This window comes from Ranitomeya variabilis, chromosome 1, assembly GCF_051348905.1.
Source record: "Ranitomeya variabilis isolate aRanVar5 chromosome 1, aRanVar5.hap1, whole genome shotgun sequence".
In the NCBI taxonomy this organism is placed as follows: Eukaryota; Metazoa; Chordata; class Amphibia; order Anura; family Dendrobatidae; genus Ranitomeya; species Ranitomeya variabilis.
The window spans coordinates 833,067,555-833,086,608 of NC_135232.1; the positions used below are offsets into that span (position 1 = coordinate 833,067,555).

A 19,054-nucleotide genomic window follows, 5' to 3' on the forward strand; every position below is an offset into this window, starting at 1 on the left:
CCTTCCGTTCCGAGTCTCACCATGTGGCTAACTGGTACTATACAGCCACACCTGGGGTGTTGCCATTTTTCCAGTTTGAAAATGTAAAATGTGGCCAATGGTCCAGACTGCAGAGTTCCCTGAAACAGCACCACAGGGAACTCTGCAGTCTGGACCTGCAGTCTCTATAGGGACCGTAATCCCTTCCCGTGCCTTTCCCGATTCTTGTCTTCAAAACCAATTGCTCTCTCCAGTAGCCCACATCTGAGTATTCCGCACTGCGTTTTTTTCTCTTTCTCAAACTATTTTCCTTTAAGTGTGGTTTGAAAAAGACCCGCTATTGGGTCGAAGACGTTATCTCAACACCCTTATGTTTTACTGTGGTGACTTCAATAAACGCTTGCTTTTGATACACATTTGAAAATTCAAATTTAGAGTACGGCTGTTTTCTTCTAATATATGACTCCTTTAGGATTAGGCATGATAGGAAGCAAACCCACTAATGCCAGATGGTTAGGGGACAGAAATATATGAGCTGAGGAGAGTGTCAGTTTGCAGAGCAGAGATACTCACAGTAAGATGCAGGTCCTGAAAAACTACCACCAGGCTGTAGTCCAGGAGACAAGCAGGGCTGCAGTACGATTGCAGGAGGAAAAGATTCAGGTCGTGCAAAGATGAGCCACCTTACGGGTCCAGATGTCAGAAAATTGTGACGCAGAGAGGAAGAGTAGGGCCGGCAGTGTCAAAAAACTGTGTGCAGATGCCGCACTGCAGAGAGAGAGGAGGGGGCGTAGACTGAAAATCCCGCTTACTGAGGCCGGAAAGAGGGGCAGAGCTAACCGCCGGAACAAAGAGGCATCAGAAAACCCTTTCAATGGAGTTGGGAGGAGGGGGTGGAGCTAACTGCTAAAGCCAGGAAGAAGCGGTGCCCAAAGATACTGTGAAGGGGCGGAGCCAAACGCTAGGAGAAGTTGGGGCCTAGATTAAGAACAGTGGCCAAGGCACGGGAGGCAGCGCGGAGGACCAAAAATATACTGGTAAGGTAGCCTGCACCATCAATTCAGTGGGGAATTAAGTGACCAGCTATGGACCTGTAGCCCTATAAAGTGAAATAGGGTGCTCCACTGTTGGGGGAATCAGGGGACACTTGATGTGCTGCGCCAACTGAGCCTATCCATTCAAATCTTCATCTTTGCCTTCATTCATTATCCTCTTCTTTACCTGAGTTTTCTCCTCGTCGCCTCTGGACAGACCTGATGGAGAGAAGAAAAATATGTACCTCTCCATCCATGAGACCTTTCATAGATGTCCGAGCATCTTGGGATGTGAAACCGACATGCTCTGGTGGGCGAGTGGGCACGAGACGGGGCCATGACCGATGTTCGGATCACCTAAACACTCTTAATGTGTTCGGTGTTGGGGTCCTGAGGGATAGACGTCTGAGGATACGAGGTGGCAGTTCATGCTGTACTCATAATCTCTACGTGGGAGTACCTCACTGTCTCTACTTGGGAGTACAGTGTGACTGTTCATACTGTATCCCTCCAGAAGTAAGAGGATTCATCTGAAAAAGAGACGTTACTGGAAAATGACAAAAACTGAGGTAGATATGGTTCTAGTAAAAGACCCATGTCCACCCCCTACTGTCACTAAGCTAAAACTGATTAACCTAGTGCCAGTCGGTGGGGTGTACACTGCGGAGGAGGTAACTTTTTTTGTACATCGTGTCAGCCTCCTAGTGGAAGCAGCATACACCCCATGGTTTCCTGTGTCCCCCAATGAAGCGATGGAGAAATGTAATTTATGCCTATATTTTTCTCACTTTGCCAACTTAGGTTACTTTCACACTAGCGTCGCTTGCCGTCCGTTGCAATGCGTCGTTTTGGAGAAAAAACGCATCCTGCAAAGTTGCCCGCAGGATGCGTTTTTTCTCCATAGGCTTGCATTAGCGACACATTGCAACGTCAGACTAGCAACCGTCATTACTAACAGAGTACGGAGAGGACACTGGGAGGACTGGACGAGGAGACAAGGAAGCCTGGGAGAGACAGAGAAGCTGAACTGGCTGGACAGAGTGGAGACTCAAAACAGGCAGTACAAAGACAAAGGTGGACCTGAGTCACAGAAGCACAAATGACAGACAGGCAAGGAGCAGAGGAAGGAAACGCCTTATATACATGGAGTGCTGGAGGACTTCCGGTTGACAGTCCTCCAGGATCACAGAGAGGAGATACAGAGCGCCTGCAAATCAGAAAGAGGAAGTGCTGGAGTGGGCGGTGCGCACGCGCACCCGACGAGAGCCAGGGAGCGGAGAAGAATGAAGGAGAGGACGTGCGCCTGCAGGAGGAGCGCGCCGCAGCGGATAATAATGAGCGGAAGGAGTGGCCGTGACAGAAAGTAGCCTTAGACTATTTAATGCTGATGAATCACACACAAATAAGATTACAATAATATTTAAACACAGGTTGTAATGTAACAAATTAGGTAAAAAAAACAAAAACAAACTAGGTGAATACTTTTGCAAGCCATTGTGTTTTGTCAGTTACAAGGGGCATGTCTTTTTTTTTTTTCTATTCAAGTAGGTCTTTAATAGATTAGGAATCATTATTTTAACTACTTATCTAGAATGTTAACCCTAGAACGCATACCCATAGAAATCTACACATTCACGCACCTGGGGCCTTTTAGGCCTGTTTACAATTATCATGGAATAACTCAAATAAAAATACTTTTCAAAATTTATTTTACAATTGCAAGGTAAGGATGCATTCCAACTAGCGCTGGGGTCCGCCAGGAGGGGATCCGCAATGGATCTGACCTCCTGGTGACCCCAGCTAAGGCTGGCGGAATCCTGGAGTTACCAGGAGGTCAGATCCATTATGGATCCCCTTCTGGCGAACCCCAGCGCTACTGGGAACACAGCCTAAGATGTGTATATTTCAAAACATAATTATGTGCATAAAACAACAAAAAACTAAGTAAACGGGCACGCCAAATATAGGCATTCTATATGCAATTTTTTTATGAAAACATTTTTTGGTTGTAGCAAACTTGGTGCAGGAATATTTATTTGTAGCTTTACATATTCCCCCGACAATTCTCGCATATTATTTTTTCGGCTGAATGTTCCTTGCATACATTTTGTCCGCAAGTAGAACAGAAACGCTCCGATTTTCTTTCCTTCTTTGCTGGACAAATATTGCAGCGCTTTCTTTTTTTTCTCTTTGCTCTGGATGTTCCAGAAAGCGTATTCCACATCGGATCATTGCCTCCGTAATTTGCCTTGATAAGCAAATCTGTGTATCACACGTAAACCTAGTACAGGCCTAAAAGGCCCCAGGTGCGTGAATATGGGGTAGTCCCAAAAAAAGGTTGTTTTACCGAAATGTCTGTAACATAAAAATATATGAATAACTGGAAATTACTAACAACTATATACCTGACGATTACCTAGATTTTGAAAATTCTAACTAAAGTACTTTTACAGAAAATAGAAAACAAGTAACCTGGCAGGCCTGCAAGGCCCCAGGTATGCGTTCTGGGGTTAACTATATGTTACTAATTTAACTACTTATGTAGAATGTTACCTACTGTATATACTCGAGTATAAGCTGAGATTTTTCAGCCCATTTTTTACTGCTTATACTCAAGTCATTGTCCTAGGGGGGTCAGCGGGGGAGCTGCGGCTGTGACATACTCACCTGCTCCTGGCGAATTCCCTGCATGTCCGGTCTCCGGGCGCTGACAGCTTCTTCCAGCGTTGAGCGGTCACATGGTACCGCTCATTACAGTAATGAATATGGACCCAGCTCCACTCCCATACTCAACGCTGGAAGAAGCTGTCAGCGACTGGATATGCAGGGACCGTGCCAGGAGCAGGTTAGTATAATGGGGAGGGGAGCACTGCGCGATATTCACCTTTCCTCGTTCCGGGCGCCGCTCCGTCTTCTACGTCCTCTGCAGTGACGCTCAGGTCAGAGGGCGATGACGTGGTTAGAGCACGCCCTCTGTCTGAGCGTCAGTGCAGAGGACGCGGAAGACACAGCAGCGCTGGAAAGAGGATCGGTGAGTATTGCAAGTGCCGGGGGCCTGAGTGACGAGAGGTTGGTATGTCATCATTTTTTATTATTTATTTATTTATTTATTTTAATCGCAGCAACAGCATATGGGGCAAATATCTCTGGAACATCTTATAGGCCATATAAAACGTTTGTGCAGCAATATATGGGGCAAATATCTTTATGGAGCATCTTATGGGGCCATAATCAATGTTTGTGCAGCATTATATGGGGCAAATGTCTCTATGGAGCATCTTATGGGGCCCTTATTAACCTTTCTGCAGTACTGTATGGGGAAAATGTGTCTATGGAGCATCTTATGGGGCCATTATTAACCTTTGTGCAGCATTATATGGGGTATATTTTAATATGGAGCATCTTATGGGGCCCATCATAAACTGTATGGAGCATTATATGGGGCTCTTGATTCAATATGGATATTCAAAAACACAACCTACTGATGATGTCTCAATTAATTTTACTCTTATTGGTACCTATTTTTATTTTTGAAATTTACCGGTAGCTGCTGCATTTTCCACCCTAGGCTTATACTCGAGTCATTAAGTTTTCCCAGTTTTTTGTGGCAAAATTAGGGGGGTCGGCTTATACTCAAGTATATACGGTATATTTTACTAATTTAGCTTTTTTTTTTTTTTTGGTGCTATAAAATGTGCACCAAAATAAAAATTGGGCAAAAATAACCTTGTGGATTACTCTTCTTCTTGTATCATCCATAGCTCCTGTCTCAGTTTGTTTCACCTCACACTGGTCGCATTTATGGAAGGCATATAACAGGTAACTTTCAGGAGGACATTTTTATATCAACTGTCTCTGAAATGTTATGAACTGTGATTTTATTAAACATTTTGGGCAATGTATTAAATATTATACCCAGTTTCCATAATTGTGAATTCATTGGGGATAGATTTCTAATAAGGCTGAGTGGCATCAAAATGATTTTTACCCCTTAGTGACCGAGCCAAATTTTTGAAATCTGACCAATGTCAATTTATGTGGTAATAACTCTGGAACGCTTCCACAAATCCCAGTGTTTTTGAGAGTTTTTTTTCGTGGCACATTATATTTTATAATGGTAAATTTAGGTCGATCTGTTTTGTGTTTATTCGTACAAATATCAAGTCTGACAAATGTAAAATAAATTTTCAATTTTCAAACTTTGAAAATCCAGATAGTAATGCCACAGAAAAATATTAATAACATTTCCCTTATGTCTGATTTACATGAGCACTATTTGTAAAATGTTCTTTTATTTTGTTAGCATTTTAGGAGGTTTAAAAATGTAGCAGTAATTTTTCAAGGAAATTTACAAAATTATTTTTTAGGGACTTATCCAGGTTTGAAGTGACTTTAGCAGTCCTATATATTGTCAACCCCCCCAAAAATGATACCATTTAAAAAAAACGCACCCCTCGAGATTTTGAAAACTGGTAGTTCATTAACCCTTCAGGTGATTTTCAGGAATTAATGCAAAGTGACATGACAGGAATGGAGTGTGTTTTTTACCACCTAAATGTTGCTAACATCTGAACAGGAGGTCGCTTTATCCGACAGACTCTAAGGCTGTTATTTGGCTGTGAACTGCCATGACAACCATCAGGACCACACAATCATAATCTCAAGTGCCGATGAGGTTAAAGAGGAAGCCCCCGCACTCTGTTAAACATTTATATGATGTTGTCACTATTGACAGCAGCATCTAAGGGGTTAAATATATATGGACAGTGCCAACACTGATCACGGCTAATGCAGCAAGTCGTCAGCTATAGTGTACAGCCAACAGTTGCTGGATTGTCACCTGTATGGGGAGGCTATTCTCTTATATCTCAGGTCAGTAAAAAAACGTATTGGCAGTCATTAAGGGGTCAATATCTGGATGTCATCTTAGGCTACTTTCACACTAGCGTCGGGCCGAGGTTCCCGACGCTAGCATTGTCTCCGCCGCACAACGGGGGCAGCGGATGCATTTTTCCAGCGTATCCGCTGCCCCATTGTGAGGTGCGGGGGGTTGGGGGCGGAGTTCCGGCCGTGCATGCGCGGTCGGAAAAAGCAGACCGTCGTGAGCAAAAAACGTTACATGTAACGTTTTTTTGCTCCCGATGGTCCGCCACAACACGGCGCAACCGTCGCACGACGGTTGCGACGTGTGTAAATGCGTCGTTAATGTTAGTCAATGCAGAAAAAACGCATCCTGCAAGCACTTTTGCAGGATGCGTTTTTTCGGCAAAACGACGCATTGCGACGTTTTGCAGTTAACGCCAGTGTGAAAGTAGCCTTAAATGTTTCCTATACTGCTGCCCTTACTGTAGGTGTTGAACATCTAATCAATGGAAATTAAAGTGTCAGAGCTGTGGTGTTCTGCTCTGGCACATTTTTACAGCCAGAGCTGGTAATAGCTGATTGGTGAGGGGTGCCAAACCCATATTGAGGGCAGGGATTGATCATTACTATCATAACAAAGGAAAAACCTCTGAAAGGTTTGTCCAGGTTTGGAATGCAGAATTCTAAATACTCACAGAGCGCCATTGCACGCGGTCTGTATTCTCTAGTGCTGGCGGGAAGAGCAATCTGCATATATCCAGCCACATTTCGACTAGATGTGCATGGCCTTATTTTAATACAAGTGAATTGAGTAAGAACAAGCGCATCTACTTGGCTCATGCTTGCCTGCACAGAAGAATCCTGAAAGCGTGCAATAAGGATTCAGAAATCTGTAATCACATAGTGACTGCAGACTTTCATCTCAAACAGTGACAACCCCTTTAAGGAAAATTAATGTCATCAAGGGAAGTTTTCACACTTGAGGCGACTCTGTGAGGAGACGCTCTGGTGTACTTCAGATTTAAAGGGTCATCTGTAAAGAGAAACCTCTTTGAAAAATTGCATATTATGTTGTGGATGCAGTGTAACTGCAAATATGTTCTACTGGGAAAAAAGTTGCAAATATTTCCTCTTTTGGAGTAATTTAGTGGGCATTATATCTATAAGATTCAGTCACTGTAAAGCCCCAAGCCTTAGAAATACCACAATCTCAATATATAGTAAGGCTGCGTCAAAACATTCCTGGCAGTTTTTTTTTTTTTTTTTGTTGAGAGTGGCTTTGGGGTGTACCATCTGTACGAGAAATTATATATACAGTGGCATGTAAAAGTTTGGGCACCTTTTGAAGATTTGTGTGCTCAGATAACCAAGGTTTCAGACCTTAATTAGCCCGTTAGGGTTATGGCTTGTTCACTATCATCGTTAGGAAAGGCCAGGTGATGCAAACTTCCCAGCTTTATAAAAACAAGGCCTCCTCTAACCGTGTGCCAAAAACTGCAGTCATGGGTTCTTCTAAGCAGCTGCTTAGGACTCTAAAAATGGTGGAGGCCCACAACGCATGAGAAGGCTATAAGAAGATAGCAAAGCGGTGTCAAGCTGCCTTTTACTCAGTTTGAAATGTAATTAAGAAATGCCAGTTGACAAGAACAGTGGAGGTCAAGATAAGGTCTGGAAGATCAAGCAAAACTTCACTGAGAGCTGCTTGTAGGATTCCTAGAAAGGCAAATCAGAACCCCTGCTTGACTGCAAAAGACTTTCAGAAAGATAGCAGACTCTGGATTTGTGGTACCTTGTTCCACTGTTCAGAAACACCTGCACAAATATGGCTTTCATGGAAGAGAAATCAGAAGAAAACCTCTCTTGCGTCCTCATCATACTATTAGCATCAGTAATATGCAAAAGAACATCTAAACAAGCCTGATGCATTTTGGAAACAAGTCCTGATGAGTTTAAAATAGAACTTTTTAGCCAGATTGATCAAAGATATATGTGGAGAAAAAAGGGCACAGAATTTCAGTAAAAGAACATCTCACCAACCATTAAGCATGGAGGTAGATCAATCATTATTTGGGGTTGTGTTGCAGCCAATGGCACAGGAACATTTCACGGGCCGAGGTAATGGATGCAGGGGTGCGTGCCACTTAAACATTTGCATTGTTGCTTCTTTTACAGGGTTGTGTGGTCTGAAACAAAGGGCAGTAGCAAAAGCCATTAAAAGGGCGATTATTATGGGTAAGTTGTGGTTTGCTCCTTTTTCTTCTCTTCATGATTTTGTACATAATAATGCATGAAATTTGTCTTCTAGGGTTTATGCCTGGCACATACAAAGACCCTGCCTACCTCAAAGACCCAAAGATTTGTGATGTTTAATAAGTGTTTTGCTAATAAAAGATTGTGATGGAAATATTTGACTTTATTGACCATGGTAACCTAAACCCAACTTACTACTAATATTAGCAAAGGAGTTCATCAGTAAAGACACCAAAGTTAGAAAATAAATTTATTGGTTTTAAGTAGTTATCAGCGCAAGTGCTCATTACTAGAGTTTTCCTAGGGTGCTTGGGTATGCACAGAGTATCACGGGTGCTCGAGTGATATGTTAAAGTCCCTGTGGCCATGTTTTTCGGCTGCTAGACAGCCCCAAAACATACGGGACTCGAACATAAACTTGAGCACCCGCCATACTCGGTGCATACCCAATCACCCTAGGCAAGCTCTAGCAACGAGCACTTGCGCTGATTACTAGTTTTAAGTTATCCATCAAACTCATGATGGAGACAAGTACAAAATGGAAAATATTAACCACTCCAGTATATTTGAGATATAAAAACACATTCTTTCACTCCTGCAATTAAAAAATCATATTCTTCTAAAGCAAAGTTTTCGGTAAGAAGAGATGAGCACACATCTCGGGACCTGCCATTCCTATTTCAAACTACTAAAATGTGGGGGATGGTGTACCCGTCCAGTCTATTGTCAGCTGCTCAGAGTCATCTGTTTCTGTGCCACTATTGAACAGTAATCTGTCTTCGGTGCTGTTCTTCTGTTGTGTAGTTCTTCTGGTCATTGCTCTTAGTAAACAAGCTTTCCTTTTTTGAGGTGGTCTTTTTCGTTTGCCAGTTTTCTGCATAGAAACTTTAGAGAGGTGTCCAGGTTGAATTAACAAGGTAAGATTTTTCAGGTCGGAGCAGTTATGGTTGGTGGCACAGATGTGTGGTATGGTCTCCCCATTCACAGTGAGGGAGGAGGACTGTAGAACAGCAAATTTAGGGAAAAAGTTGCGCAAAGCTTGACAAAGGAACACATTTTCTTCGGGGCTTGCCAGTTCTTTATTGCCTACAATATAAAAGGTGGAATATTAAACCTATTGGAAGAACAAATGCTAAACAAAACAGGTTTTTTTTCCCTTCCTTCTGAACAAGATTATAAGGCTATGTGCACACGTAGGAAGGGTTCTCCCGCAGCAGATTTGATAAATCTGCAGGGCAAAACCGCTGCGGTTATCCCTGCAGATTTATCGCGGTTTGTCTTGTGGTTTCCGCTGCGGTTTTACTCCTGCACTTGTTTTACTACTGATGCTGCATATGCTGTGGGGAGAGGTGAATATCGCAAGTGTCGATGCCCCCGCCTGTTCAGGATAAGAGGTGAGTATGTCTTTATTTATTTATTTTTATCGCAGCAGCATATGGGTCAAATATTTATTTGGAGCATCTCATGGGGCCATAATCAACCTTTGTGCAGCATTGTATGAGGCAAATGTTTCTATGGAGCATCTTATGGGGCCATAATCAACCTTTATGCAGCATTATATGGGGCATATCTTTGTATGAAGCATCTTATGGGGACCATCATAAACTTTATGGAGCATTATATGGGGCTCCTGATTCAATATGGATATTCAGAAACACTTAACATACTGATCTCAATTAATTTTACTTTTATTGGTATCTATTTTTATTTTTGAAATTTACCGGTAGCTGCTGCATTTCCCACCATAGGCTTATACTCGAGTCATTAAGTTTTCCCAGTTTTTTGTGGCAAAATTAGGGGTTTCGGCTTATACTCTGAGTATACACGGTACATAGACATTGTTTTCATGGCATCCGTTCTTAACAAATCCGTTGCAAAGATTACATAGGAAATGGTATTAGGCTTTTTATATAATTGTGGATGTAATAAACAACACTTAGCGAGAACCTGTCGCCAGGTTTGACCGATAAGAGATACGGCCATCACCTTTCAGGGCTTATATGCAGTATTCTGTAATGCTGTATATCTGTCCCCAACCCGACCTGTAAGAGATGAAAAATAACTTACTATACTCACCTGTGCGGCGGTCCGGTCAGATGGGTGTCACTGGTCTTGGTCCGGCACCTCCCATCTTCTTGCAATACCGCCCTCCTGCTTGCTTCGTGTGGATGACGTGTCTCCTCGGCACCGCGCTCCTGTGCAGGCGCACTTCTGTGCCCTGCTGAGGGCAGAGCAAAGTACTGCAGTGCGCTAGTGCCAGGAAAGGTCAAAGAGCTCCGACACATGGACACTGCAGTACTTTGCTCTGCCCTCAACAGGGCAGAGAAGTACACCTGCGCAGGAGTGCTGTGTCGGGCAGATTGTGTGGATGACGAAGGGACGCGTCATCCACACAAAGCAAGCAGGAGGACGGGGATCGTAAGAAGATGGGAGGCACCGGACCAAGACCAGCGATGCCCATCTGACCGGACCGCCCCGCAGATGAGTATGTTATTTTTCTTGTCTTACAGTTCGGGTTGCGGGTAGATATACAGCATTATATGTAATGCTGTATATCAGCCCTGAAAGGTGATGGCCAAATCTCATAACGGCCAAACCTGGTGATAGGCCACTTTAAACACCTTAAGGCCATGTGCACACGTAGGTTCGGGTCCCTGCGGGTTCTCCCGCAGCGGATTTGATAAATCTGCAGGGCAAAACCGCTGCGGTTATCCCTGCAGATTTATCACGTTTTGTCTTGCGGTTTCCGCTGCGGGTTTTGGTTTTACTATTGATGCTGCATATGCAGCATCAATAGTAATGTTAAAAAAAAAAAAAAAAAAATGGTTTATACTCACCCTCTGACGTCCCGATCTCCTCGGCGCTGCAGGCGGCGGTCCGTTTCCAAAGATGCTGTGCGAGAAGGACCTTCGTGACGTCACGGTCATGTGACCGCGACGTCACCGCAGGTCCTGCTCGCACAGCAAACCTGAGACCAGACGGCCGCGTGTAGCGCTGAGAGGTGAGTATAGCATTATTTTTTATTTTAATTCTTTTTTTTTTTTTTTTACCACAAATATGGTTACTAGGGCCTGGAGGAGAGTTTCCTCTCCTCCACCCCGGGTAGCAACCGCACATTATCCACTTACTTCCCGCATCGTGGGCACAGCCCCATGCGGGAAGTAAGCGGATCAATGCATTTCTATGTGTGCAGAATCGCTGCGATTCTGCACAAAGAAGTGACATGCTGCGGGTTGTAAACCGCTGCGTTTCTCCGCGGCAGCTTGATAGCAATGCGCTTTTGGAAAAGCACTGAAAGGGCTGACACCTGGCTCTTAAGCGAGCCCAATGACAGCCTGGCCTCCAGACCCGCTTGGAGAAAACCAAGAACTTTGGGTAGGGAATAAGGGCGTGGGATCTGGCCACGAGATTCGCACCAGGTAAAGAAAACTTTCCAGGTACGGTAATAAATCTTGGCAGAGGCTGGTTTCCGTGCTCTGATCAAGGTTCCAATGACATCTGCCGAGAGCCCTGCCTGGGTTAGAACCCAGGTCTCAAGGGCCACGCCGTCAAATTGAGAGCCCCTGAGTTCTGGTGGTAGAACGGCCCTTGTGATAGAAGATCGTGGCGGTCGGGGAGACGCCAGGGAGCGTCTGCTGTGAGTTGTACGATGTCTGCGTACCATGTTCGTCTGGGCCAGTCCGGTGCAATGAGGATGGTTGGAATTCCCTCTTGTTTGATCTTCCTCACCACTCTGGATATCAGGGGGAGAGGTGGAAAAATATACAGAAGCTGGAACTGGGTCCAGTCCTGAACCAGAGCGTCTGCTCCGAGTGACCGCAGATTGTGTGTTCTGGCAATGAAGTTGGAGACCTTGGCATTGAAATGGGATGCCATTAGGTCCACATCCGGGGTCCCCCAGCGGAGACAGATCTGTTGAAAAATTTCGGGATGGAGAGACCACTCTCCCGAGTCTATTCCTTGTCGGCTGAGGAAGTCTGCTTCCCAGTTGTCCACACCCGGAACGTGGACCGCCCCTGTGTCCTCCGCCCAGCGGAGGATATGTGGCACTTCCCGCATCGCTTGGGTACTGCGGGTCCCCCCTTGATGAGTCATATATGCCACAGCCGTGGTATTGTCCGACTGTATCCTGATGTGAGAGGCGGCCAGTAAGTGATGGAAAGCCCTCAATGCCAGAAGGATGGCACGAATTTCCAGGATGTTGATGGGCATGGACGCTTCCACTGAAGACCACTTGCCCAACAGGAGCCCGCAGCTGGGCTGGGGTCCCTGGATGCAGGCGCAGTGTGCTGGCCCATTGCTGGGAGCTGTAGGATGCTGCCTGTACAGGCCCTACCTGAGGTGTCTCAACCTAATACCCCCAGAGGGGGATAGGGAGGGTGCTGTTGTCACCTTCAGGGGCCTTTATCCTCGCCTCGACCTCAACCCAGAAACCAAAGGGAATTGGGAAGGGGGGGGGGGGGGGGGGGAGGAGGATCTCGACTTCGAACCAGCACCCGAGGGACTGGGGAAGGAGCAGCATGGGGAATAGCCATCTCAACTTCAACTGGGCACCCCATAATAGGGGGCCGAGGAAGGAGCCATGCCGGGAGTCTCACAAGAGACCCTCTTTTCTTCATCTGCTAGTCGGAGGGCCAGTGCCTTGTCCTTGGGAAGGAGCACTAGACCCCTGGAAGTGTTGAATAACATTCCCAGGAAAGTCAGGGACTGACTCGGGGTTGGTGATGACTTTGTAGGTTGATTAACCAGCCCATGCAACTGAGAGTATCGGTTGTGATTGAGACGCTGAGCTCGCATTCCTTGAAAGGTGGGAGCCTTGATGAGTAGGTCGTCCAGGTATGGAACGACTACTATGCCTCTGGAATGCAGGACGTCCATGGTTGCTGCCATGATCTTGATGAAGACTCTGGGAGCCGTGGCGAGTCCAAAGGGGAGAGCCACGAATTGGTAGTGGTCCTGGCCTATTGCGAACCTGAGAAACCTCTGATGGGCAGGTGCAATGGGTATATGCACGTATGTCTATGAAGGGGAGATATTCTCCCTTCTCCATGGACGCAAGATGAACCGAAGGGACTCCATGCGGAAGTGACGGACCCGTACATATTTGTTGAGCTGTTTTAGGTCTAGTATGGGCCGTACGCTGCCTCCTTTCTTGGGAACTACGAACAGATTGGAGTAGAACCCTCGGAAGCGGTCGGACGTGGGTACCGGTACTATGACTCCTGATTAACAAAGCGAGGAGACCGCTTGGTGGTAGGCTTGAGCTATCTGGCAGTGAAAGGTCTGTCTTGATCCGCCCCTTGTATGACACTGTAGAGTGTCATATTTGTCATCCGGAGTTCGTGAGTCATGAGGAGGAGAAGTCTGGGATTTTCCTCCTCTCGGCTTAGACTGGCCTGCTTTTGACTGCCAGGTCTTGTCCGACCTTTGCGTCGATCGTGAGTTATCCCTGCGTGGGGAACGGATACGATTTTGTACCGGACGTGAGACGGACCAGCCGGAGGAATTCCGAAAGGATCGGAATCGAGTTTGATTACGCTTCTTGTAAGTGCGTTTAGGTTTCAGTTGGGTAAGAGAAGTACTCTTACCCCCTGTGGCGTTGGATATCATAGTGTCCAACTGTTCACCGAAAAGACTCCCACTGAGGTAGGGGAGGTGCGTGAGGGACTCCTTTGAGGCTGCGTCCGCTTGCCATTCCTGCAGCCAGAGGATACGCCTAATCGTGATGGCGTTTGATGCTATCCCCGCGACTCCCCTTGCTGAAACCAGAGCTGCATGGAGCATATAATCTGCTACAACTGCATTTTGAACCGCTTGGTCCGACAGTTCAGGAGTGGATGCTTGGAAGGCTTGTAAATTCTTTGCCCAGGTCAGGATGGCCTTGGCAGCCCAAGCTGAGGCGAACGCGGGAGCCATGGATGCCCCTGCTGCCTCGAAAATTGAACGAGCTATGCGTTCTACCTGCCGGTCTGCTGCATCCCTGAGGGTTGAGCTATCTGGCAGTGAAAGGAGGGTCTATGCTGCTAGCCTGGAGACACTTAATCCACCTCAGGTGGATCTGTCCATTCCTCCTTCTGTGGGAAGGGGTACCTCGCCCCCAGATATTTGCGATTAGCAAATTTTTTCTCAGGCTGTAGAGCTGTTTTTTTTTTTTTTTTTTTTTTAAGGATCGCCTTAAACTCTGGGTGGTTCGAGAAAACCTTAGGCGGCTTCAGAGGTCCTTCAAAGAAAATCTTATGTTCTGGGACCTCTGGTGGCGGATCAGAAGTGTCCAGCACCCGATGGATGGACGATATTATGTCCTCAACTAGCGCTGTATTGCTAGGAGGGATTGGGATCAGGGACCCCTCCGTTTCTCTGTCCGAGTCAGAGTCACAGATGCCTTCCGAATCCTGTGTATCACTGAGATATTATGTCCTCAACTAGCGCTGTATTGCTAGGAGGGATTGGGATCTCACTGAGGCGTCCCCTGCTGGGTGGGCTGGGGAGAAGGCCTTCTCCGGTTGGTGATTGCGGAGATCTGCATCGTCTGTCCCTGGAATGGGACGGTCTAGATGACCTGGAGCTACGGTGTCTCTCCCTAGAGGGAGATGACCGTGTGCTATGGGATGACGGTGTGCTATGGGATGACGCAGATGGACTTGATCTATGGATCCGCTTGCGTCCTGACCTAGACGTGGATGTGCCAGGGTCATCTGGTTCCTGAGTCAAGCTCTCCCGTTGTTGGGTAACGGTCATAGCCGGGGCATGACCCTGCAGAGCCTGAAGCAATGTGGAAGTTAGGTTATCTATAGACTGCGTCATAGATTGCGAGAACTGAGTAGCCCATTCCGGCGTGGCATTAGACACCGAGTGACACATTAGGTTATATACAGTTCTGGCAATGCGGGTACGTGCTACTACTGGAGAGAGCGGTCCCGCAGGCTGTGCAGAATGCATAATAGCAGATCTGCCTGGTTCTCTTGGACCTTGAGCCCTGCATAGTGCACAAAGTGCAGAGGTGCTGCCAGCAGATGGACCTTACAGGGGTAGAGAACCTACAGGGGAGTCTTATAGGTAATATGGATTCACAGCTGAGTAAAAATAACCCAGCTGTGATCTTACCCCACCAGTGTGCCCCGAGGTCCAGCGCCGAAGATCCACAGTCCTGTGCCCCCCGGAGACTGGCTGCCTGGTCCTGGTCCTGCAGACCGGGATATGCAGGGTTAATCTGCAGCCGAAAATGGCTGCAGAGAGAGGAGGAGAAGGGGGCGGAGAGCTGGAAAAAGGCGGCAAGGCTATCAAAAACCCGCCCTTTCTGTCTCGATCCACCCCCTTTATGACACTATAGAGTGTCATATTTGTCATCTGGGGGGCGGGCCGGGGGGGCGGAGAGGAGGCTGCTGCTTCAGCTAGGCCGAAGCCGGGGCCTAAATTAGATGCCTGAGGCCCAGAAGGGCTCCAGGCCGGCGCGAAAGTCCGGGAGGGGGTCGGATCTGAACCGGACCCCTCCGGATTTGAAGGCAGGATGGCGGTGGGGCTATAAGCGGAAGGGGGAGCCCGGTGAGGGGTCCCCCTGAGGCAGTAGAGAGCTGGTGCTGCCGCAGAGACAGGGACGCTGGGAGCCCTGTGTCTGTATGTGCCATGCCTGCCTGCACTCCCCCCGGCCCCAACAGGAGCCCGCAGCTGGGCTGGGGTCCCTGGATGCAGGCGCAGTATGCTGGCCCATTGCTGGGAGCTGTAGGATGCTGCCTGTACAGGCCCTACCTGAGGTGTCTCAACCTAATACCCCCAGAGGGGGATAGGGAGGGTGCTGTTGTTACACCGTCAGGGGCCTTTATCCTCGCCTCGACCTCAACCCAGAAACCAAAAGGAATTGGGGAAGGAGGGGGGTCTCGACTTCGAACCAACACCCGAGGGGTTGGGGAAGGAGCAGCATGGGGAATAGCCATCTCAACTTCAACTGGGCACCCCATAATAGGGGGCCGAGGAAGGAGCCATGCCGGGGGTCTCACAGAAGACCCTCTTTTCTTCATCTGTAATCCCGTCGGAAAGCGGGAAACGGAGTAAAAATCTTTAGGTGTGCCTCCTTTGCAACACTAAGCAAAAACTGGAGAAGGCTGATGCCGTCCAGGGGTGTATACTGCACAGGAGGAGCCACAGTTAATCTTTTTCAGATTATGCATAGTGTCGCCTCCTAGTGGACAGCAGCATAACACCCATGGTCCTGTGTCCCCCAATGAGGCGACAGAGTAATTATTATTATTCCAAGATGTGTTGATTAGAGTATACTTTTATTGTTGGGGAAACCACTTTACAGCAACAATTTAGTGTGTGGCATCCAGAAGCTGGAGGAATTTAGCAAATGCTGGTAAATTGCAGGGAACGGACTGTTGTCTTATTCATGTGTCACAACACATGCATGAAGAGCCTGTGAGTTGTGACTGTCACACAGCTGATAAGGAAAGCACTACCGTAATGCCTTCACACTACACCACACAAATATAGAATAAGAAGAAGAACAAGCTTTATTTGGCACACAAAAAAACATAAAACAAAAGTAAAACATATGTGTGTTTCTTCTTAATATTATATATATACTTACATCATCTAATTTCCCCTTTTTTGTCTTTGTGTGCATCCGTGTTCTTTTATTCATGTGCTTTGCGTGTGTTGCCCTGTCCTGACGTTGTTCTCCTGATTGTGCCCATGTGGATGTTTGCCTGTGCGATCTGTGCTCTGTTAGTCTTTCCAAACGGGCTTTTTGTCCCTTTCCCCAGACTCCCGGGAGCTGCGCAGGTGCCACATTTAGTATACCGACATTCATGTCTCCTGTGTCTGGTAGGCGGGCCATTTGCGTTGCACTTCGCGCATGTGCGATCACTACCTTGGTCTATGCGCTCTGTTCGTGAGCTCACTTCCGGCCTCCGTGCGCCGTCCTCAGCATGCTGCAGCGTTCTACATCGGTGTGTGATGTACTAATCACTTTTAAGGTATTTATAGATACTTTGGTGGTTCTAACAACCACTTCCCCTGACGAAGCCGTACAGGTTACGGCGATACGCGTTGGGTCTCTTTAGGGGCGCCCCACTCCTTGTTCCATCTTATCTTGTCCCCCATTCGGTTGGACGCTCCACTCGTCTCTGGCAAGCTTTATTCTCAATACGGTGAGTGTTTGCCTTCATTTATAACTCTCTGACCACATAACTATTGTGGCTTATATTTATTCATTTCTGGCTGGTTTCTATAGCCTTATCAGCATATATGTTATTGCCTTTTGGCTATTGTTTCATCTATATGCATTTGCAGAATTTTTGGCCAGGTTTGGATATATTTTTTGTTTATCGGGTCACACTCATGTAGGAATTTCCTACCGGCGCTTGTTATAACCTGCTCGGAGTTTTTCCAGGGTCAATTTGGGGTGTCCACCGTATTACTACATTTCTATATTGTCTCGGGTGCAATGGAGATTATACACACATATATATATATACACGTGTGTGTGTGTTTTGTAATATTATACATTTATGCGTTTTGTATTTATTTGATTGATTTTCTGGCATCCTATATACGGTATATATGTTCTATGGTGGGGGGTCCATGAGTGGCGTTCCCGTTTGGTTTTAGTTATGTTTTATGTTTTTTTTGTTATTGTGTGCCAAATAAAGCTTGTTATTCTTCTTATACTATATTTGTGTGATGTAGTGTGCAGGCATTACGGTAGTGCTTTCCTTTTTTTCTTATACATCGTTATTTACTACTAGCTTTTTGCACCTCCCTTCAATTGTATTTATTAGAGTTGTGCGCCTGATCTAAAATTATATGTCACACAGCCGAGACACATGCAGCTACGGAGCGGACACCTGATTATCGGAGCGCTCCAGGCATCTGGGTTCCCGCTACAACTTCTTCGGTAAGCGCTACAGCTTGCTGAATAAGGAGGGAGCCGAACATATTTGCTCATGTCTAGTTAGAACATGGTGTTTGTATATCTTTGGCTCTATAAACAAACAGGCTCTTTTAGTATCTGCTCTAATAAAATTATATTGTATTACATTACAGTACATTGAAAAAGTATTCATACCCCGTGAACTTTTCCACTTTTTTTTTGTTCACATTACACCCCAAAACTGAAATGTATTTTATTTTGATTGTGTATGAGATACCAACACAAAGTAATACATTTCTGTGAGGTGTAAAGGAAATGATACTCAGTTTTGTAATTATTCAAAAAATATAAATCTGAAAATTGTGACCTGCATTTGTATACAGCCCCCTGATACTCCTACATGAAACTGCCTCGATAAGTCACATAATTAGTAAATTGAATTCACATGTGTGCAATTTATTCTCAGTATAATAACAGCTGTTCTGTGAAGCCTTCAGAGGTTTATTTGAGAATATATTGAATCAAACAGCACCATGAAAACAGTACCAGGAACACACCAGACAGGTCAGGGATAAAGTTGTGGGGAAGAGGATTAGGTTATAAAAAAAAATAGACCAAACTCTGAACATCGCACAGATCATTGTTCAATTCAATATACAAAAATGGAAGGAACATAGAAGTATCCAAGCATAGAAAGCACTAATAAGATTTAACAGCCAACAGGCTCAAAGTCACTTTAAAGGAGCTACAGAGATCCATGGCTCAGGTAGGACAATATGTCCAGAGGACAACTATTAGTCATATACTCCACAAATCAGGCCATTATGGAAGAGTAGCAATAATAAAGTTATTTTTTAAAGCAAGCCATAGGAAGTCACGTTTGCCGTTTGAGAAAAGCCATGTAGAGGACCCAGCTAGCATGTGGGAGACGGTGCTTTGGTCAGACAAGACCACAGTAGAAGATATTGGACTAAATGCTATGTGTGGTGGAAAACTAACACTGATCATCACCCTAAAAACACCATCCCCACCGTCAAACATGGTGGTGGCAGGCTGGCAG

General features: G+C 46.1%; 2 protein-coding genes across 3 annotated transcripts in view; one reads left to right on the forward strand and one right to left on the reverse strand.

The window, feature by feature from the left end:
- The window catches only part of LOC143786704 (small ribosomal subunit protein bS18m-like), a 39,827-nt gene that overhangs the window by 15,465 nt on the left and 5,308 nt on the right, over positions 1–19,054 (forward strand). Inside the window, exons 4-6 of one of the 2 annotated variants that reach the window (XM_077275790.1) lie at positions 4,775–4,832; positions 8,049–8,108; positions 8,182–8,280. In XM_077275790.1, coding sequence (XP_077131905.1) covers positions 4,775–4,832; positions 8,049–8,108; positions 8,182–8,246 — 183 coding nt within the window. In that variant the 3' untranslated portion in view covers positions 8,247–8,280. Of the gene's footprint in view, positions 1–4,774; positions 4,833–8,048; positions 8,109–8,181; positions 8,281–19,054 lie in introns of those variants that run through there. The other variant, XM_077275791.1, reaches the window with a different exon arrangement.
- Positions 7,825–19,054, reverse strand: part of LOC143786626 (helicase POLQ-like) — a 34,341-nt gene continuing 23,111 nt past the window's right edge. The window contains exon 11 of the mRNA XM_077275783.1: positions 7,825–9,212. Within this exon, the coding sequence (XP_077131898.1) occupies positions 9,206–9,212 (7 nt within the window). The 3' untranslated portion in view covers positions 7,825–9,205. The remainder of the gene's footprint in view (positions 9,213–19,054) is intronic.